Genomic DNA, 22,761 nt, shown 5'->3' with positions numbered 1-22,761 from the left:
GTCCAACCTAACACTTCTAATTAACTAAACCATGGCACTCAGTGCCTCATCCAGTCTCCTTTTAAACACCTCCAGGGATGGTGACTCCACCACCTCCCCAGGCAGCCCATTCCAGTGGCAATCACTCTTTCTGTGAAGAACTTCCTAATATCCAGCCTCAGCTTCCTCTGGTGCAGCTTGGGACTGTGTCCCCTTGTTCTGTTACTGGTTCCCTGGGAGAAGAGACAGACCCCGACATGGCCTTTCAGGTAGTTGTAGATAGCAATAAGGTCTCCCCTGAGCCTCCTCTTCTCCAGGCTAAGCAACCCCAGCTCCCTCAGCTGCTCCTTGTAGGGCTTGTGTTTCCTTGTTCAACAGCTTGTTATTTAACCCTAGAACAACTCCACAACCCAATTATTGTGTCCTACTCCTCTCAATCATAAACATGCAAATATAACTAATTAATCCCAACCATGCATATTAATGAAAGACCCCTTAAAATTGTTCTCAATTTGAGCTCTAATGATGTACATAAAATAGAGGCCACAGCCTCTCTTTTCATTTACTGGAATGTTATTATTGAAAATACCTGTTTGTTTTTTTCAAGAGACAGAAGTTTGCCATGACTCTTAATTTTCCAGCTCCCCTCTAAAGAACTGCCTGTTCTTCTGAAATTGATTTATGCCCTGTGGATCCCACGCCAGCCTAGCTTCTTTTGTTACATGCAAGTAATTTTATGTGGACAGAAATCTCCCCAAGCACTGCAGCAAACTTCCAGTCTCTTAACAAAACATATTTTTTCAGCTACTTCTAGACAGCAGTGGTAGAGACTTCTACATCAAATTATTAGCATTTTGTAACCTGAGTTTGCACTATTTTTTTTTTCCATTGCAAAGTAATTATTAAGTACATAAAGAATTTCAAAAGCATTCAAGAGCAAGGAAGAGATAAATTCTCCAATTTGTCCTAACAATTCATACTATTAAAATACTTCAGCTGAAATTTACATTGGTTTTATGCAGTTTTATTATTGTTAGCTTATTATTAAGGGTTTAAAACAAGCACATACTTAGAGGTGCAATTAAGACATAGGGGATTGTTTAACACATCTGACAGCCTTGCCTTTAGCTGTTATGACTAACACACATAGTATAAGGGTCCTATAGGCAGAGCTATTAGCACTATTTGTTATTAATGTTGTCCAACATTTGCTAGGCAAAAATTCCTCTTCTTGAAATAAGAGACTTGTTTGAAGTCTTCTATTATTCCATTTTGGCAGAACCTAAAGAGGACCCTGACATGCAGTGAAGGAGGACTGCATCCTGGAGTCCTGTATACCCCAAAATTCCTCTCCCTCCGTGGTTTGAATGGGAAAGGTAAAAAACCTGTTTCCCCTCCTGCCCTGCAGGTGTGCAGGGTGGGAGCAAAGGACGCTTCCGGCACAAGGGGTGCCCTGTGCGGTGCCCGCGCTGGGATCAGGCTGGGATTGGCTGTGGTCTGTGCACCTAGGCAGTGGTAACTCTGCTCTTGGTCTAGGGAGGGTATAAATATTGGGGTACTTCCCGCCTTGGGGTGCCCGCCTTAGAGCTCTCCCCCGCCTGGATAGTTCCTGCAGAGAGTCCCCTGGCGCTGCGAAGGACAAGCTGCTGAGGGACAGGCCCTGCTTTGGACGGCTCCTCACCCTCTGTGCAAGCTAACGATCCTCCCATGTCCTTTGAAAGAGAGAGCTGACAAGCATCTGGGCTGCCCTTTCTCTCAGCCAGCTTAACTCACCTGTAAATAAACTTTGGCTCAGCCTGATTAATACCTATGGTATCCTTGTAAGATCTTCTGAATCAAAGTGAATCTGCTTATTAAAACTAAATTAATTTCCGTATATAGTTTTGGAGGTGGGTTTCAGGAAAACAAAATAATTCTGTTTTCATATCTATTCCTGACTCAGCCACATTAATTCCCTGACTCCACAACAGACTGCTACAGGGAAAAGGGGGAAGAGAAGACTGACTGGACAGCAAGATGGAGTACAAATAAGCTAACAGCTATGAGGACAGAGAGAGTTGGGGCTCTTCTGTCTGGAGAAGAGAAGGCTCCGAGAAGACCTTATTGTGGCCTTCCAGTATCCTAAGGAAGCCTACAAGAAAGCTGGTGAGGGACTTTTTAGGATGTCAAGTAGCGATAGGACTAAGGGAATGGGAGCAAAATAGAAGCGGGTAGATTCAGATTGGCTATTAGGAAGAAGTTCTTCACCATTAGATGTTAGGAAGAAGTTCTTTACCATGAGGGTGGAGAGACACTGGAACAGGTTACCCAGGAAAGCAATGGAAACCTGGAGGTCTTTAAGGCCAGGCTGGATGGGGCTCTGAGCAACCTGATCTAGTGTGAGGTGTCCCTGCCCATGGCACAGGGGTTGGAAGTAGATGATCCTTGAGGTTGCTTCCAGCCCTGACAATTCCATGGTCCTATGAAGGGATGTCATGGTTTGGGTGTTTTTAATTTGAAGAGAGCACGACAGAGATTAAACTCTCAAAATCAAATTGGAGAGAAAATACAGAATTCTATTTGGAGAGAGAATACAGTGATAGACATTACAAAAGCAATTACCACGGCAAACCCCCTTGAAGTTTCCCCCATTCCCAAAAAACTTAATCTACACTCCCCAGTGCTCCAATCCTCCCCCCCCCCAACGCCTCCACCAGCCAAGAGGCCTACTGCTTACATGTTTCCCGATGAATTGGCTCCTGCCACACACTCAAGGCAGGAGGAGGAGGAAAGGAGCAGCGAACTGACCTTCTTGTCAGTCTATAAAGAGATAGCAGAATTATGGGGTTGAATAACAATCTTCTAGTCCCAGAAAAAAAATTTTAACCCTATAGCCTCAACCTGGGACAAGGGATAAGCCTGACCTTCTACACTAAGACTTACTCCATGTTCTTTCTGTAGGGAGGAATGTCAGAAACCACCCTGGTTTGAGAACTCCCCCTGTTAGCCTGATCAGGAGTTCCAAACACAGGCCATGCTGGCACTATGGCAGCAAGGCAGAAAACAAGGCCTTTCATTTCTGTCATCATGTCAGCTTCAGGCCAGCAAGGACAATTACCAGCTTGTTTCCACCATTCTGGTTCCAGTTGAGTCGCAAGCCCAAAATGCCAAGTTTGGTAATCTCAGCTGAGTTCTATTTCACACAGCTATTTATACCAGGCATGTAACATGGGCAAAAATCTCAGAATATTCAGCCTGGGTGATATTAATAGAAAGAACCAAAATGGAGGCTTCTGCATTGGTTTTGGGTTCTGCTGTAGCTGGACAGTATATAAATGGAGGGCAGGACCATATCCTATTTACAGTGTATCTTCAGTTGAAAACTGGAACCTACAGAGCCCTGACAGTCACATAAAATGACTTTGTAAAGGGGCCGAAGAGGCTTTACCATGACAGGGTTATGAATAATTGACAGCACAGGAATTATTTCTCCAGTGACTGAGAACACATGCTGCTGTTTCTTTACAGAATTACCCTCCTCAACTAAGCAGTGAGGTTACTTCTTTTCTTCCTCTTCAAACTGTTTTAAGACATTAAATCCACTTTTTCATGGTGTGTTCAGGTAAACCAAAGAATTCAAAAAGCATTTCATGGAACCCAGTGAGTTGATCCTAGTTGACAGGTTGACTGTGAGCCAGTAACAGGTTGATCAGGAGCCAGCAATGTGCTCTTATGGCCAGGAGGACCAATGCCATTCTGGGGTGTATTAAAAAGGGTATGGCTAGTAGGTCGAGAGAGATTCTCCTGCCCCTCTGCTTTGCCCTGGTGAGGCCACATTGGGAGTACTCTGTCCAGTCCTGGGCCCCTCAGTTCAAGAGGGACATGGAACTGCTTGAGAGAGTCCAATGCAGAGGCATGTAGATGATTATGGGAAGGGAACATCTCTCTTAAGAGGAGAGACTGAGGGAGCTGGGTTTTTTTAGCTTGGAGGAGACTGAGAGGTGACCTCAAGGGTGAGTGCCAGGAGGATGGAGCCAGGCTCTTCTCACTGATGCCCAATGACAGGCAATGGGTGGAACCTGAGATAGAAGTTTCCTGTAAATGTGAGGAGGATTTTTTTCACTGGAAAACAGGCTGCCTGGGGTGGCTGTGGAGTCTCTGGAAGATACTCAAAACCTACCTGGATGTGTTCCTGTGTGATCTGGTATAGGTGATCCTGCTGTGGCAGGGGTGTTGGACTGGATGATCTTTCAAGATCCCTTCCAGCCCTGGACATTCTATAGTAGCTCCTTTCTAAAAGGGAAGGCCCTCAAAGGATTTTCAGTAGTCCCCTCATTTTCTGGACATCGCTTTTGTTTTCAGAAACAGAAATTAAACAAAAGGGTGTCATTGAGGTTCATGTAGTTGAACAAAGATTCCTAAAATATGCTCAAATAGGCATACAAAAAAAAACCCCAAAAGATTTTTTTGAGGAATGGCCTGATCTGTGGCAGCACTCTCATCCCAAAATAAACTGCCTAAAATCATCCCAGGAGTAACAGCAGCACTGAACAACTTCTTAATAAAGCGTGAAGTTTAGGGATAGTATTCCCTTCTGACACCATAAAATAAGATGTGTGCCTCAAAACTTAATTGACTCTCCAGGTTGCCAGCCTCACTTGGGGGGCAGAGGGAGTGAAGAAAAAAAAAAAATTAAACATTTTAAACATCTAATTATTCTTATTAAGTAGAAGATAATTGCATACAAATTATTCTTACATTTTCATAATCTCTTACATCTTGTACCTTTGTTAATAGATTTAGAAAGCACCACAAGAAGTCTTTTACGCACTGCTGGTCTTTCTTGGGCAGTATCCACTCCATTTCATGACTTCAAAAACATAAATTGTTACCATGGCTTTTCAATATAGTTTCATGGAAGTAGAACAGTCTTACCTGGTAGAACTATGACATTCTTTTCCTCCTCAACTTACCTTTTTTACTGGAGAGAAGAATGTAGCTTTGTCTTTCTTGGTTGTCAACTGACAAAGTAATACACTTTAAAAGAAAATATCCTTGGTAGAATCAGCTGCACAATAACCATGAGCAATTCTTCCAAACAGGTTTTCACAATGACAAGTTCCACAAGCAGAGATGATCATCTTTCTCAGTGTACAACGTCAATTGTGAAGGGATAAAGCAACTGTGTATCACTTGAAAACGTTTGCTTGTAGACAAGGTAACACCACCACTGCTACAGAGCAGAGCACCTACTGCAGTTACCCTGATTCTGGTAAAGCTGCACTGGCTGAAGTATGTGCTACTGATTCAGGAAAGTAAAGAAACACATAAACAACCAAACCCCTGTGCAAGTCAAACTTTGACCTCATCCATACAATTGACATCTCAGACTAATATAGTGCTCTGCTTCCAACTATAAGAATATAAAAGAAAACGGGAGAGAGAAGATATGCTAAGCATTAAACTGATTTGCAAAAAGAAAGCAGGATTTCAATTTTTACAGGCTGCTTGTTTCAGGAACGAATTTTCCTTTATATTAGACTGGTTTACTGTATTTTTTGCAATCTGAAAGACTGTTCTACTGAGGGACTGCTGCAGCAACCAGAATCAGCTGATCAACAAGCATGTGTTTCAGGTCCCCTGATGTCTATGGAGAGAGGGAGAGTTCTATTTAATAATTATTTTTGTAAGTCATTAAAGGATGAGACATCCTAAAACATTCAGTTGAGAACACACAGAGCCACTTTAAAAGCCCAAAGCAGCCTCAATAATTTCAGACTCATGATATAATGTACATATTAATGTTGACATTATCTGTTCAGAACACTGCAAGCATTTTATTGCTGCCATTTAAAAGATTCTAACAGGATAAGACCATTGACAGTTAACCTTTATTGAACTGTGATTCAAGGTGATGCTTTTACCACAAAGTCTGATGAAAACATTACAAAAAGTATATAGCTATTATTACATTACAGACAAACTATTTAAAAGAACATACTCTTTATAACATTGGTCTTTTCTCTACAATGACACCCCAGAAAAATGAGGGCATTCTGTCATAACATTTTACTAAAACAGCATTTAAATACTATCTGAATCACTTTTCAGAGGCTATTAAAAGCTATGAATAATTATTTCACTCAGAGTTAACTCTGAAGAACAAGCCTACAGTATTAGCTGTAACTTATGATAATATTCCTACTACTTGTTTTTAAAATCCAGGTACCTGGAAGCTTAAAAAGTTTGTAAAACACTGAAGTCAGTTCCAAGCTTTCGGTCTGTCTGTAGTAACAGTTATGCTTCCCTCTCACTTTTCATATACAAAAGATCATTTAAACATGAATTAAACCTCATGACATAAAGTAGGAAGTGGCATTATCCTTTATACAGAGTAGAAACAGATTGTGTCTTGCTGAAAGAGGAAGCATATGGTGCACAACCCATAGGCTCAGTCATCCTATTTCATGTTCTGTCATAATAATATGGCTCCAACACACTGTATTATTTTGATACTTCTAACTGCAATCATAATCACAAAGTCATTTAAAATCCTGATTATTATTCTGAGAGCACAACATATCTCCCAGTCACAAGGACCGAAGCATGGAGCAGAGTGTTATACTTCAGTTGTTCGTGATCACTTGGTACAAAGCATTTGTGACTTTACAGAAAAACTACATCATATTTCCATACCAGAATTTGCCAAAATATATCAAATCATAGGAGTAAAATTGTGTTCTACATCTATCCACAGCCAATGGGATTGAAATTTCTGCCCTGGATTTCAAAGCCTTCCTTAGGACAGGCAATCTCTGCAGCTTCCTCATCTCACCCTATATCCAGCTGCCCAGCTAAAGTACTTGCACAGGAACTAAAAATAAATAAGAGTATGCTGCTGTGACTAAGATCTGCAGTGCATTCATGGTCCCAAGCCAAGTGAACAGGGCAGGTTTGAAATATTAAGTTCCTTGATCAAAAATTAAAATCAGCCAAGCCATTGGGATGGATGGAAGTAAGCTGTTTTCAGTGGGAAGAACTATCTTGTTCCTTCTGGTGAATAAACCATCATAAGAACATGTTCCTCCACAAGTGTCACAGTTATTCAGTATCATATCCCAAAATTGGTCCCAGCCATTTCTCTACCTCTGCCACAGATGAATTTTTTCTTAGTGCATAATCTTCAACCTGCAAAGAGACCACAAAACATGATGAAGATTTGGAAATTCCTATACAAACATTTTTTGAACATCTGCTCCTAAGGTGTTTTTGAATGCTGTGACAACTACCAGAATGAACAGCGTGAAATTACCTGATCTTTACATATCTTGCCAACAGAAAAATATTTGGATTTGGGATTGGAAAAGTAGAGGCCTGAAACTGCAGAAGCAGGTAGCATTGCTAGTGATTCAGTTAGACCAATTCCTGGAAAAGAGAATGACAATTTTATTATGCTTTGAACTGGTGACAAGAATGAATTCAGAACCTTTTCCTGTTGGATAGTTTCAAGCAAAGTCAAAAACCAAGAAGCTCTCAGACAAACTGAAACCAAAATAATTTTCCATTTGTTATCTATCAAAAAAATGCACATAGTTTTAAATATAACACAGACTTTCACTACAATATTACTGTAGAGTAACAATACAGTAGGAAGGAAAATCTGTAGACATTTTGGCAAATGAAATGGGTAACGAGAGGTTCTGAAACACAGGAAGGTATTTTTGGAGTTGTGGAAGCAGCAGTGAAATATGTGGCATATAAAATATCAGAGGAAAGAAAACTTAATTAATGCCTTTAAGAGCTACTATCTCAAGATTTCTGCAGATCAGGAATCACACTGCTGAATTGGCTTTTTCCTCTTTATATCTGGAATGTCTTCTTGCAACCATAAGAATGCTAGAATTTTTCTCTGTACAGCAGAACTCTGTCTGCATGCCATCTGCTAATTAGGGAAATAACTCCCTCACCAAAAGCGCTAGCAGTAGTTTGCACATTCTTCCTTGAATGAGGCAAAATAAGAGGCAATGAAAAGGTGAAGACAATGATTCCCAGAATTGCTTCAGTTTGGTTTTCTTATGTGGCTCCGTACTACTCAATTCACTGTTTTGCTGGCATTTCAATCTTTCATTTGCATAAAACCTGTGTAAGACTTTTCAGTAAAAGCAGACAGAGGTACCTGTTGTTTCCTTAATATTTGCAAGTTTCCACATCGTGAGTTTTTCTGTGTGGTCAGGCTGGCTCGGATACCCAGGAGCAGGGCGAATTCCCTCATACTTAATCCTGCGTAGGTCAGAAAGATCTAGCTGCTCAGAACTGCAGTAAGCCCAGTATTCCCTTCGAACCCTTTCATGGAGCTCCTCAGCAAATGCCTTGGAATAGAATGGCAAAGATTTAAATATTGGTTTTATTTGTGCAGACTGATACAATAGCTATTTGATGAAGTCAAACACTGATAGAGACTGTGTCCTCATTCCCATTTTAATTTTTAAGTGAGTTCTTATTATAGGTGAGAAATTCAATAGCATTAAAGTTCACATACAATATTTCTTCTGCTAATTTAAGTATTTCAATTTTCTCTCTCATCAGCAAACAGTGTTTCTTGGTTGTCCTGTTTTAAAATCCTGCATATTCAAAGAGGTAAAGACATGGACAAGTAACCAGAAAAGAAGTAACACTGAAGTTTTTAGGTTGTGACTGTTGAATTATCTTGGTGAGGTCTAGTTATGGAAGGCCACATCATTCTTGAATCATTGCTAATATCAGATGTTAAGTGCTGCTCTTTCTAGCAGTGGACTTTTCCTTAAGCTGAAAGTGGGCAACAGCTTTTCTTAACAGCTCTTACAGCTTACATAATTTTGCCAGCAATGGCCACCTTCAAGAGAAGTTTCCACTTCACTACATTTAGACAGCATTTAATAAGTTTCTGAAACTTTGCAGCTTGAAATACACAACTCCACTTGCACTGCCCTGAGGTTACTAGGTCACTCTAAGTTTTAATATGGTTACTGAGGTGTAAGTGTAGGGGCAGGCTGATGGGCATAGAGGGGTAGGAGGGAAGGGGTGGCACTTCAGTTAGAGAATTAAGAGCACATCTGTCAAAGCCCAAGACATGTCAAATCAAAAGACCCTGAATACATCTTTATGGTCACCATTAAAAGCAGAAGGCCTATGTGCAATTCAAGAATATAACCAGTGGGTTGCTTTTGGGTCCAAACACATTCTCATGTGGATAAAATGAGATAGTTCTTTTTAAACAAACTTGTTTTAAAACTACCACATTCTAAACTCTAGCAATCATCAAAACGCTTATAAAGAGCTCAGAGACTCTTTTGCAGTTGTAAGATATGGACAGGAGAGTTCCCCTTGGCTCAGAAAAGGACTTTCATGACAGTATTAGTAGACTCAGTTCACTTTCAGATTTAATGCAGAGCATACACTACAGGCAATAGCCTAAATTTAAGCTAAAACTTCAAACAGTAACTTGTCAAGCAAATCTAATACACACAGTGATTAAATCTGCAAAGGAAACCTCATACCTCTGCCAATCGATCGCCAAGAGCCTTTACCATTATGATGTTGTATTCATCATCCTGCTTCCTATATTGATTGCATAACTCATCTACACCAAAGCAGGCCACAGCAAACAGGCCTAAGTAGTCACAAATGCCAGAATCCAATGGTGCTATGAAGTCAGAGAGGCAGTAATACGGATCTGTGCAGGCAGAGTCTTTTTCAGCCTAAAGCAGTAAAAACAATGCAATAAATCAAAATGTGTTTAAATATACTATTAGTGAACTATTAATCTGAAGACCAGCATTTTTAAGACTAAAAGGCTTAAGGCATTTCAGACAGACATCTAACTAGTCATTGAGCCATGCAAATCTTGTCCTCGAATTAGGAGAAAAACATCTCTCTTACTCTGAGGGTGTTTGGATCACTCAAGGACAAAACATCAAAGAGAGATGCAGTGCTAAACACACATATAGACATGCTCTGCTTCTATTTACAACCAACAAGATTTAACAGCTTAGTCTGCAGACAGACTACTACAAAACTAAGGAACGCTTGTACCAACCACTAGAGGAGGAACTTTCCATCTCCAGCACTCAGATTGCACATTCCTTAGGAAAACTGACAGCTTGTACCCTAGTTATGCCAACTGCAGAATTCCTCACCAACTACTGTTTTACACCAGCTGTGAGAGTTCATAAGCTTTCACAGCTTCTTATGCTATAAAGTATGTGGTCAGTAATTAAGACAAAAAAGTGCCACACACAAAATACAAACAAAATGGATCTATCACTATTGAAAAGTGGAATCTCAAGCAAAGCTCAAGTGGGTTTACACAAAGTGGAAATATCCTGCCCACTGGCTCCTTCTCAAAAATGGAAAAAGGGAACAGAAACAGGTAAAAATGAGTTTGATCCTTTCTGTTCTTGCAGAGTGGGGAAAAAAGGGAAAATGTTCACCCAGTTCTGTTCTGGATCACAGGATCAGAGGATATTAGGGGTTGTAAGGGACCCAAGGAGATCATCGTGTCCAACCCCCCTGCCAGAGCAGGGCCATACAATCTAGCTCAGGTCACACAGGAACACATCCAGACAGGCCTTGAAAGTCTCCAGGGAAAGGAGACTCCTCACCCTCTCTGGGGAGCCTGTTCTCTTCTGCTTTCCTTCTTTGACTAAACAGAATATTTAGTTCTCCATGATATTAATATTGCAGTATTTGGAAGCACATATTTCCCTAAATACTTCTAGCAGCTTTGGTAAAACTATATTAGTTGTTCTTGGCCATAAATGGAAACAAGCACAAGGTATATTCCATTCCTAGGAAAAAACTGTGTGGCACTGCAAAGAAAATACAACTGACACTAAGTAATTCTGAAGGGTTTTGCCTTTCTGTCCAGAAGACAGACTGATGATCCTATTGGCATATTAATTGTGGGGTCACAAGTACTGTTTAAAAAGTGGCACAGCTCCTGTAAATCCACCCAAATTACAGGCTTAGAAGTTATTTTGTGGCTGTTACTTAGCTAAAGATTCCTCTCTTTTTCTACAACTTATTTTAACAATGCTTTTCACCTACTTCCAACTGCAGTTCAAAAAAACACAAATACACCCAAACACACCCAAACCCAAAGACAAATGGTCAACCATTTCCCTAACTTCTGTAACCTCCCAGGTTACAGAAAGTACCATGACACTGAAGAAATACAATTTTCCCAAACAAGTGTTAATATTTTTTTGGTATTGATTATAGTTAAGGAAAATACTAGATACTCCAACTTGTAGATTTTTGTCACATTCTTAGTAGTGTCAATGTATAGACAGAACTCTGTGAACTGAAAGGAACATTTTATATAAGAAACATGAGACAATTACTGTCTTCTGCTTTGCTCTGGTGAAGCTCCTGCCAAACTACTATGTACACCAGATTGAAGGAGATGCAGCTAAAATATGTAGAGTCCAGAAGAACAGTACCCATAATAGCACAGTTTCATGGCCTTAACCTTTGAGAACAGGCTGAATAACTTTGGAATATGCAGTCTCCCACCAGTAAAAGCCATTACAAAAAGAGTATCAAATCAGATATTTTCTCTGTGAGAACCATAGAAAAAGGCCAGGTAAAGAAACTGGAGTAGACTTGATACAGATGGAACATCAAAATGTTTAATTAAGTAATAAGGCTCTGGAACAGCCCTGCCTGAATGCTTTTAAGACTTTATATAAACATCTCCGTGGACTGTCAAGATACACTAAATCCATCCAGGGAACTTGAACTCTGTCTGTGAGGCACTCTAGCCTAGCTCTTACTTATAAACAAGAACAGGAAAGTTGCAGAGACATTGAGTAGAAAACAGGAAAAAGAAATCAAAACAGGGGATTGGATACAAAAAAAAAATGAATAAGTCTGTATCATTCCATTCCCTTGCTGATTAGGATAAAGTTTGCTGCATAAAATATTATTTTTCATCTCATTTTCACTTCTCTCTGTGATTCTGCTTTGCCTTAGTCTCTTATCTCTTTCTTGACCTTCTGCTGGCATACTATGTGTCTGAGGTACTGGGAAGGGGGAAGGGAAGAAGGAGGCTGCTGTTAGCTCCCTCTGGGCTTGTCCGAGGGGTGGGGAACAATCCAAGGGGGTCCTTGTGTTGTTTCTGAGTTGTAAATATGTATATATTGTACATATTCATTGCATTTTATACTTTCTAGATTTTTTGCTTGCTTTTGTAAATACAGCTTTATTTTGCTTCCAAACCTTCTGAGCTAGTCTGGTGGTTTATTTTGGGGGTAAATACAACCTACTGCACTGATAAACTTAGCTGTCATGTTTCTTAGTACAGTTCTGAAATACTGGTGTAGGACTGTCCTCACAGAATACTCGACTCCAGAAATTTAGGTAGTTGGGGTTTTTGTTTGTTTTTTTTTGCCATGTTTTATGACTGAATATGTGAACTAAGTCAGAAGGTAGGGAAGAAAGAGAGGCAGAACATCTTGAAAATCTGAATTAGCAGCCAACTAACTAAACTGCTTCCTCATATGCAGAATTTTTCATTGGAAAAAACTCCAGCACCCTAAGTGAAGAACACATATTTCCATTGAACTTTATTTTCTAGGTATTTTAATTATAGTTGCTGTTTTTAACCTTCAACTCATTCAAGCAGAACTTCTCATCTAAAGCAGAATTCAGGGATATCAGAGAATTAATGTTCGTAATTTAGCAGACAGGATCCATGTGATGAATTTATACAGCACAGTGTTACAGGACATCTTAAAGTGAAGACAAAATACATGCCATATCTGAAGAGAGTAAACCTACACAGCATTTTGTAGCACTTTGCACTACTACAAATGCTACAATACAAACACTTGGGTCATGACTAATAAGATCTTCCCATTACTGAAAAAATGGCAGCACAGTGGCTGCAGACAGATATGACAACCATTTTCTGGACAGAATTTAATAGGGCATTTCTGTTACATTCTTGAAATTCAGGGAGGGGAAAAATGCTTTATTTAACAAATGTTGTGTTATTGTACCTGTTGCCTCAGGCCGTGAAATTTTGCTATTGGTTCTGAAGATCCCACTGCCTCTTCTTCAGCATATAAATGGATATCATCTTGAACACTTTGAGCTGGCCAGAACCCAACCACACCTCTGGCTTGTAATTTCTTCTGATTAATCAACGTTTTCAGTAGATTTTGAGCATCATTATACACTCTCTTTGCTTCTTCACCTTCCAAAAAGAAAGAGAAACCTTTAGAAAAGACATTCTTTCACAACTGGCTAAATGTGTTTAAGAATTGGTAAAGACAGGCTCATTTTCCATATAATTTCCTGATGACTGTAACAATCTGTCAGCTATAGTAAAGAGATAGCAGCGTGATTATGCCTACACAGCTTTAACATGTATCTTGAAAAAAAACAACAACCAAAGAAACCCACAACATTTCAGCCAGCATCAGTCTAGTAGGGGCAAAGTGCACAGAATAAAATGAGCCACAGAGAGTGTGCGTGCCTACATTACCACAGTGCAGCAGACTCAGAAACATGGATTTCATTGCCACCCCTGCATTTTCAGCAATGTTTTCAAGGCCTACTGAATGGTTTAAAACTAAAACAGGGCTGTCTTGCCGTCTTAGAATCATAGAGACCTCCAAGATCATCCAGTCTAACCCTTCACCCTGCCCTATCCAATCAACTAGACATGGCACTAAGTGCCTCATCCAGTCTTTTCCACTAGTGACTGGCTGCCAACTGGATGTGGTACCATTCACCATGACTCTCTGGGCCCAGCCCTCCAGCCAGTTCTTGACCCATATCAGAGTGAATCTGTCCAAGCCATGAGCTGCCAGCTTTGCCAGGAGCTTGCTGTGGCAGATGGTGTCAAAGGCTTTGCTGAAGTCCAGGTAGACTACATCCACAGCCTGCCCCACATTCACCAGGCAGCTAACCTGATCATAAAAGAAGATCAGGTTGGTCAGGCAGGACCTGCCCTTCCTAAAACCTTTGCTAGCTGGGCCACAACAGGGGCACAGATAATACATTAAGTGCTATGCTGCCATTTTCTGTCACTAAAATACCTCTCTGTGTTTGGTGGGCGAATTCCAATTAAAATGATGGGGCATTTTTTCCTCATTAATTTCTCAGTCTCACATGCCAACACCTGTTCACTAGGTGTTGCTTTAAACAAATTATTTCAGTGAAACAAGGTTTCCACTATTGCTATATATTCCAAACTATTCAGAACTTTGATGCAGTGTGGCATTTATGTTAGGATTATTTACACACAGCACATGCACTTTCAGTACTCACCTACAGTTTTATCATTAAAGACTTTTGGGAAACCCCGGTTGGGGTACTTCCCTCTGAGCTGCCAGACATCAAAGAAAGGCTTCCAGTCAATGTATTCTACCAGCCTGTTCAGGTCATAATCTTCAAAGACTTTTGTGCCAATGAATTTTGGCTTAGCTGTAGGAATCAGAAGTACAAGCAGACATGATGAGAACAATTTATTACTGCTCTTCCATGTGCAGCATAGCTGAGGTTCACCAGCTCCCATCACTGCAAATGGCCTCTTCTCTTAAGAGTTCTCACTGTCCTATCACAACTCATACCAAACTCTACAGTTACAATGTGATAAAAAAGTCATAAAAGCCATATAAAGTTGAAATAGACAGTCTGAAAATTTCAGACTTTTTGTTATTTCACATAAATCAACACTTATTAGCTATTGAATTTCAGAACTTAATTCACTGGACAAAACAGAAGACCACAAAAACCTACACAACTTATCAACACCTAATATTTTACGGTCATACACCTTTAATATTTACAAATCCTCAAAGAATTATTACAACCACCACACACTTGTTCAGATGTACATGCACAAGTAAAAAAACCAAGATGGATCTGTTATGAAGGTTATGATGTGGCCACAGACTTTGCACTTGTTTTGTCTGTGCTGTTCAATACTTGGTAACACAACCTTTATTAAGATGAGCTACTGAAAATTCAGCAGCTTCTTGAGTCTTGCAAATGAAATGACAGAGTGAAAGGTTAACATCACTGCAGGATGCAATTCTTGTAGAATACTGTCTGTACTTCTAGTGTCTAATGAGAGAGGCCAAAATCAGTTCAGAAACTGATGGGGGAAGAGTGTAATTTGAGAAAAAAATGTCATGTCACAATATGTGTTCCCTAAATATGGTACAGTAAGCTTAACAATATAATGAGCTATCTGACATTATTTTACCAAGTAGGATTGTATTTGATTGTATGATGTCATGGGTAACTCAGTGGTTTAGGACTTTTAAATATCATTTTTAATTACCTATATATCTATTCTTTAAATATACTACAAAAAAAAATGTAAAGCAAAACCTGGATTCTCAAATTTATCCCAAAAAAATTGTCTGCTCAGGCTGTTGCCAAATGACTCTAGTTGTTGTACTATCATATCCTGAATTGTAACAATCTGCTTAGTCGTAATAATCTAATTAAAAATATATATAAAATAAATACAAAAAGGAAAGGCACAGGAAGAGCAACAATACTTAAACTGACCTGGTTTAGGTCCTGATAACCAGTCATTATGGAAACCTTTTCTTCTAGCTTGCTGTAAAGACAAGTATCTTCGTTCCTGTATGGACATAAAGGTTAATTTCACAAAGCCAGCCATCTTTCAAACAGATAATCTGATGATCTGTTGTCTTCAGGACGAACCTGACAGTAGGCAATTTCAGTTCCAACAACTCCCAGTTCACAACTGTAAAGTAAGTTTATGTCTGAATCACAGCATTACTTTTACCTTTATATCTCCAATGGCCAAAAAGACTTCTAGCTCCTCTGAACTATATCAGAAGCTCCTCTGTAACTTCAAAATACATGAAAATACAGGTACAGCAAGATATTCTCCTACTGCCTGCAAAACAGCTTAGGACTGCAGTGACACCACCACCAGTGTATTGGGTTTGGCTGAGCTGGAGTTAATTCTCCTCGAGGCATCTTTCTAGTGCTGTATATTGAGTGTTGTAGCTGATAATACAGCAGTGTTTTGGCTGCTGCTGAACAAGCATCTGGGCTCTGCTTTTCCAACATTTCCCCACCCCAAGAGCATGCTGAGGGGTGGGCAAGATCTTGGGACACGGCCAAGCCAGCTGACACTAATTGGCCAAAGGGATATTCCATGCCATATGACACCAGCTCAGATATAAGAACTAAATGAAAGAAGGAAATGTGGGGTATTTTCCTTCAGAGCAACTGTTACACACAGAGAGCTGCCTCCTGTGACCAACACTGTCTGACGATGGGAAGCAGAGAATAACACCTCTCTTTTGCTTTCTGTGCACTGCCTTTGCTTCTGCTTATTATTATTACATAGCTTCTATCTTATTACTGGCTTTTGTTATACTTTCCCCTCTCCCCTGTCCATGTAAGAAAGGGAGTGATAGAGTGGCTTTGGTGGACATTTAGTCCCCCAGCCAGGGCCAAACCACCACAACCAGTGACTGCAGCATGTCTCTGGGCAAATAACTGGCTCTTCTGAAAGGCACAAGAAATGTATAGCAACTGCTGTCACGCCCACTAATTCACTGTTGGCCTCTGCTTAAAGAAGGCTGCTGCACTCACTGATCTCAGCTTAGTGGACTGGTTACTTGGGCAAAGACAGTCTTAAACTTGGCCAAGCCAAATATCTTCAGCAGGATTCCTCAAGCTTTATCTTTCTCTATCAAGAGACCAGAAAAGAGTCAAATTACTTTCAGCTTTTTTCTGTGTTTCTTTGCAAGAGCAGCCATAGAGGAGTCAGATGTTATCTGTTTCCTACTGTTAATATGCACAGTATTTCATTGTGTCCTTCTCTTCACTTTCCTAAAATGCAATCTCAGCTCTGAGACTGCTCAGATCCATAACCTAAACAATACAAACATATCAGGAAAGCATGGTGGCGTAAAATATCCAATAGACTATGGTTTAGTATCAGTAAAACCAAGCAGTACCATTTTAATTGTTCTAGTGTAGTGCCCTGTTTCCAGGAAAGCACTGGTGCCCTGTAAGTTGTTTTTTTTTTGCTGTCACAAATATTTCTGGAAGTCTTCCATCAGTTCTACTCCATGTTTTAAATCAGAACAAATACACCTGAAGGTCTTCATATGGTCCTGAAACTGAGAGTTAGTAAAGAGGCAAGTACCAGTCACTTCAAACAAGAAAAGCTGCAGCAAGAACAATTACATTTGTACCTTGAGAGACTCATAGTGCTCTTTTCTAATTTCTTCATATTCTTCTAGGATTTCTTCAAAGAAATCATCCTTTACACTTTCATCTAAGAGCTGGGAGCACTGAAAAAAAGAAAGCAAGCAGTAAGTATGTACTGTAACATACTATCACAAGGGCAGAGCGTGAACTTCAGACTGAGATGCCTCTCTTTTCACACTGCCTTCCCATCACATTTGACCACATCATACTAAGCCTTACCATTAGTCTGCAAACTAGAGTAAAAATATATTTAAGAACATGGTTGCTACTGAAAGCACTCCCATAGTACACAGAGAGTATTAGCAGAGACAAGCCTGGCTTTGTAAAGACCTGAAAGGAGAATACTTCAAGACTTCAGAGACTGGACAGATGTAGAAATAACACACAGCTTGGCCTGTTTGTTCCCACAATGTATTTTCCAGCTAAGACTACCCATTTGTCTGAGTATTCATCCCAGAAAACTCCACACACTTTTCATAGTACTAATGTTGCCATATCACTAACTTCAGAAACACATCCAAAATGGAGAAGCTAGCAGTTCACATCTAATGCTATCACTTGTCACTGTAAAACATCTCATAACTACAGACAAGGACTCAGAGTTAATCATGTCACCCTTACTAGAGAAATGGGCATTTAAATAAAGGTCTCCAGCGACAATAAGAAGAAAAGGCAGATGAGAAAACTATGTGGGAACAAAAAATAACTGAAAGAGCAGTAGTTTAGAAACCTGTCTCTGTCATGCCTTGCAATTTTCTGCCATAACATTAAGACTCAGGGAAAGGATGAGAGGCATTTTTGCATGGATGAGAAACTGTAATGTAGAACTTACAACCACAACACTCTTGGATGCATCCAGGACGTGAATTACAGGTGCACTATATCGTGGGGCGATTTTAACAGCTGTATGCGTTCTTCAATGAAACAGAAAAAGAGTGAGCATTTCACAACTTGAACAACAACAAAAAACCCCTAACCCAGGTGAAATAAAGCCTGCCTTAATGCACAGCCCACAACTTCAGAAGTGGAAAGCAATTCATCCATCTGCTATGCAATGATGATTAAACACAGATTTTAATAAGTACACAAACACTTCACACAGTATCAGACTGTTTCACTCTCTCACTGTCTTACCAGCTGATCAAAAATCAGCAATTCATTAGTTTGAGCTTCAGAAAATCTCAGTGAGAATGTTCCAAACTAAGTCTCTACTAAGAATTAACAACATTTTAAAAGCCTTTTTTGCTTATCTTACATTTTCCCTCCTACATGGTATCTTTGGTTTAACATTAACATATTTCAGTGATGCTTGGTCTATTTCTGTGATGTTCTACTTCAAAACTCGAAGCACAAGCCCTCTATTCACCTGATGAAGGAATTCTGCCAGTGGTCAGTAACTACTACAAACTTGAGCCAGCTTAGTCAGTCAAATAATCCACATAAAACATTCACAATTCATCCAATTATTCAGCACTTTCACATATTACAGTTCTTATTGAAATAATCCAGCACATAATGAAGACTCTCTGCTGTACTATAGTACTATTTGTTAATCGAAGTTTGAAGTCCTAAACTATCACGTGAAATGCAGCTGACTGCCCCTGTTGCTTGGAATCCTGGCAAAGCATGGACGAAAGTGCAGGAATCACAGAATCACTATGGCTGGAAAAGACCTTTAAGACTGTCAAGTCCAACAGTTAATGAACAAAGCAGAGTTCTCTTTCTTGAATAAGTCCAAACATAATTTTGCAAATTAATTGCTATCAGAGGCCAGGAAGGAATCTTCCACATCATTACCCTGATCTGCTAAAGCAAAAGAAAAAAAGTTCTATGTTTTTCTCAGGATCCCAGCCACAAGAAAAGAGATAGACGGAGAAAAATAAAAAGGCTACAGTTAATTCTGCATACAGGTGACCCCTCTCCACAGTCCCTAAAATGATGGGATAATTTCCTAAGGCTGAAAATACAGTACACAACAGTTCTGCTACAAGATGTGTTTCTTTGATAAAGAAATACTGCTCACAGCTTCTAGTCATGCAAGAAATTACCTGAGGGAAATGTAGAAACAGCTACACACATTCTTTTTCCCTGATTAACACTATTTTTATACACATTTTCCATCTTCCCAACTGAGATATCTTACTTAGAAGTAGTTGCTCCTCCAATCAGCAAAGGAATCTTTATTGCCAATCTCTCCATTTCCTTGGCGACAAAAATCATTTCATCCAAAGAAGGGGTGATGAGACCAGACAGGCCAATTATATCTATTGCAAATTTACAAACACACAGACACAAAAAGATTCATCAAATCCACTCTAGAAAAACAGAGAAATTATTACAGAAAGGTTTCTTTCATACATCAGAAAACAGTGAGATAAAAAAGGTGGGTAGTTACTAGTCTAGAAATAGGTTTTAACCTAATTAGGAAGTGAAAGTGATTCCAAATCCACAGTTTAAGGTATTTCTCAGTCTTCACATCTGAACACCTACTGCTCTAGCTTCAGAAATAAATACACAGTGTTTGTGATTAGCAAGCTTCCAATCTCAGAGCTTCAGCACTGAGGAGGGAAATAAGACAAAATAATTATAAGTGCTGCTCTTAGATAGAGCAAATGCTTTCAGCCACCTGTTACACACAATTCATCTTTTCCAAGATGCACTGGATTGTTTCCAAAGCAACTGTATCTTGTTTCAGAAAGTTCATTATTTATTAGCACAATTTATTTCCGATTTCACACTCACTGATCTGGCAGGCTGAAAGTCAAATTCTTAATGATTTAAGACCCAGAATGAAGTTATTTGACCTTCCAAGTCTCCAACTGTAAAACAAATTCATCTCCCTTAGAGCTGTCCTGATAGTCTTTCAGTTCCTTAGGCTGTTTCAGAGAAGTGCCAAATACAGAATTACCATTGCTAATGCAGACAGTTTTGGGTTATGTGAACATAGTCTGAACAAATCACAGACAGCATAAGAATGCAATGAGTAGCATTTAAAAATGTGGGTGGGGTTTAAAAATCAAACAATTCAGGAGTACTAATGAAATCTCTCTATACCTGCTTTGTTCTCAATAGCAGCTCTCAATATCTTATCACACGGAGTCATGACTCCTAAATCAATAACTCTGTGAAAAGAAGTGAGATGACACAAGATTGTTTAAAAAACAGGTCAAGTTCCTGCTAAAGGGCACATACACTGCTCTTACTGTAAATGACTGACCTAGAATTGAAGTTAAAATTGAGGATTTTTGTCTGCCTGTTTCTCTTAAGACCTCTGTCAGGAATTTTAATACAGAAAATATATCCAGGTCTGGCAAAATTTTCAGTAGAGTTTCAGATGATGTAGTAAATAAAAAAATTCAAGTGTAGGATGCTTTTTCATTTTCCCATTTTTTTTGGTAGTTCTGCTGAATCTGGCTGAGATGGAGTTAATTTTCTTCATAGCAGGTGGTATGGTGCTATGGTTTAGATCTGTGACCAAAACAGTGCTGATAACACACTATCATTTTAACTGTTGACAAAAAGTGTTTGTCCACCATCACGGCCTTCTCTACTTCCCATTCTAACCCTTCAGGGAATAGCCTAGGAGATGAACAAATGGTTGGTAGTAGACACAATCAGGCAGACGAAACAAAATAGCCAAAGAAATATTTCATGGCATATGATATCAAGCTCATCAATAAAAAGGAAGAGGAAGAGTTTTAGCAGGGGTTAGCCATCATTCACTATGGAACAGGCTAGTTATCAATCTGTGGAAGGTGGGGAGTGATTATTTCTGCATGATTTGCTTTAGTTTTCCTTTCTCTGCTTTCATTTACCGTTCACTTACTTATTAAACAATTTCTATCTCTACCTGCAGTTTTTCTCTTGCTTTCCTCTTTCCTTATCCTACTAAGGTTAGCTGAGGGGCAATGAATGAATGGCTCTGTATGCTTAGCATTCTCCCAGGGTAAACCAACAACAGTGGCATTTCTGAAGCTATTCAGGCAACATGAAAAGTCTTTGTGGACATCAAATCTTATGTCAGGAACAGAACAGGATTGACATAAGGTTTTTTTCTTTTTCTTATTAAAGCATACATTTTATGAAATTATACACTGCACCCCCCTTGCTAGCGTTTTATTCCTATTCATGTTAGCCACTGACAAGGTTTTTATCTTTTTCAAGTAAGCCACACCAGCCTGCTAGCTTCATTCAGCCTCAGTTACAGTGACAGAAGCCATTACGACTTTCATAAGTCTAAATACAGCTTGAGAATGTCAGAAGCCAATCAAAAGAATTTCAAAAGAGAACAAAATGAAACATGCCGCATATACACAGCATTGCTACTAGCTTCACCCTTCATGTTTTAAAATAAAGAGCAAATTTTGGCTCTCTTTAGAGCAAATTACACTCCAATGTTAAAAAAACAACTGACCAAACAAACAAACAAACAAACAGAACTAGATGAATAGTAAGGCAGAGTTCCAAAGCAGATTCTGCTTTACATGTTTGATGGATATTTGATAAAGTACTCTGATGGACAAATGACCATGCATTACAACACTGCTGCCAACTGATGCATGTCCACAGACCCCCAAGAGAGCTGCTTTTTTCTTATAACGTTCTATCTTTTGAAACTCAGAGGTGGGATGAGAATCTCAACACTCATTTAACAAAACATACCTCATCAAGTTTTTAAAACCTCATAGTTAACAAACATCTTGAAATGCACAATACAATGTTCAATCAAATCTTAAACTTCCCTTTTCCCAGCATACATAACCCACACACAGTCTTGCCTATTGCAACTGTCACATCTGAACTCTTCAGACATTATGCCTATTTCTTAGGGAAAAAAGTTATTACACAAGGAGGCTATAATTCCTCTTGCCTTCCCATTAGTAACAGCTCATATGATATGCATTCCCAGCTGCAAGAGAGGATAGTGCCAAGAAAAGCCTGTCTCTGTTATCACCAGAGCTGCATTTAGCATAATATATTAATCAGCTAGCTAGTTCCCAGCTACCTACTGTTACTCTCTTTACCTGAAGTTGTTGCAGCCCAGAACAACTCCCACGATGTTCTTGCCGATGTCATGCACATCTCCTTTCACAGTTGCTAGCACTATTGTACCTTGGTAAGGATCCTGCAAGTGAAAAAAATAACAAGAGTTACATTACTTGAAAGGCTCAGTATCTTTGCACAGTTATTTCAGCAGTGCAATCCTAATCCACGACCAAGATTCCTGCTGTGGTACAAGTAATTGTGAAGCCTGGAAACAATGCTTCATGAATGCGGATGATTCACTAGGTTAGCCTGATCTAGCTGAACTTCTTTTAGTAAGAGGGTTGGACTAGGTGATCTCCAGAGGTACCTTCCAACCCAAACCATTCTATGGTTATACCAAATAACTTCTGATGATTTAACCAGAGATTGATATCCTGGAAAAAATAAATAACTTAGATCTGCACAACAAGAAGGAAAATCTGTTCTGGGCAGCAAACATCAACCAGAGCACAAACCAATTACAATAAAACGCTATTTAGGGCACACTAACATTTCACTTGT

At 39.5% G+C, this 22,761-nt stretch overlaps 1 protein-coding gene across 6 annotated transcripts in view; it reads right to left on the bottom strand.

Moving 5' to 3' along the window:
* Positions 1 to 5,768: 5,768 nt before the first annotated feature.
* MTR (5-methyltetrahydrofolate-homocysteine methyltransferase) overlaps positions 5,769 to 22,761 on the bottom strand; it is a 52,230-nt gene continuing 35,237 nt past the window's right edge. For 4 of the 6 annotated variants that reach the window (XM_064158598.1, XM_064158599.1, XM_064158600.1 and 1 more), the window contains 12 exons: positions 22,239 to 22,339; positions 20,269 to 20,336; positions 19,358 to 19,478; positions 18,047 to 18,128; positions 17,199 to 17,297; positions 15,526 to 15,601; positions 14,275 to 14,430; positions 12,999 to 13,195; positions 9,495 to 9,695; positions 8,135 to 8,327; positions 7,271 to 7,383; positions 5,769 to 7,146 (listed from right to left, as the gene is read on the bottom strand). In XM_064158598.1, coding sequence (XP_064014668.1) covers positions 7,060 to 7,146; positions 7,271 to 7,383; positions 8,135 to 8,327; positions 9,495 to 9,695; positions 12,999 to 13,195; positions 14,275 to 14,430; positions 15,526 to 15,601; positions 17,199 to 17,297; positions 18,047 to 18,128; positions 19,358 to 19,478; positions 20,269 to 20,336; positions 22,239 to 22,339 — 1,494 coding nt within the window. In that variant the 3' untranslated portion in view covers positions 5,769 to 7,059. Of the gene's footprint in view, positions 7,147 to 7,270; positions 7,384 to 8,134; positions 8,328 to 9,494; positions 9,696 to 12,998; positions 13,196 to 14,274; positions 14,431 to 15,525; positions 15,602 to 16,826; positions 17,118 to 17,198; positions 17,298 to 18,046; positions 18,129 to 19,357; positions 19,479 to 20,268; positions 20,337 to 22,238; positions 22,340 to 22,761 lie in introns of those variants that run through there. The other 2 variants (XM_064158601.1, XR_010305582.1) reach the window with 2 other exon arrangements.

The sequence above is a fragment of the Pogoniulus pusillus genome, chromosome 18, assembly GCF_015220805.1.
Source record: "Pogoniulus pusillus isolate bPogPus1 chromosome 18, bPogPus1.pri, whole genome shotgun sequence".
Taxonomy (NCBI): domain Eukaryota; kingdom Metazoa; phylum Chordata; class Aves; order Piciformes; family Lybiidae; genus Pogoniulus; species Pogoniulus pusillus.
This window is presented reverse-complemented; position numbering and strand designations above follow the sequence as displayed.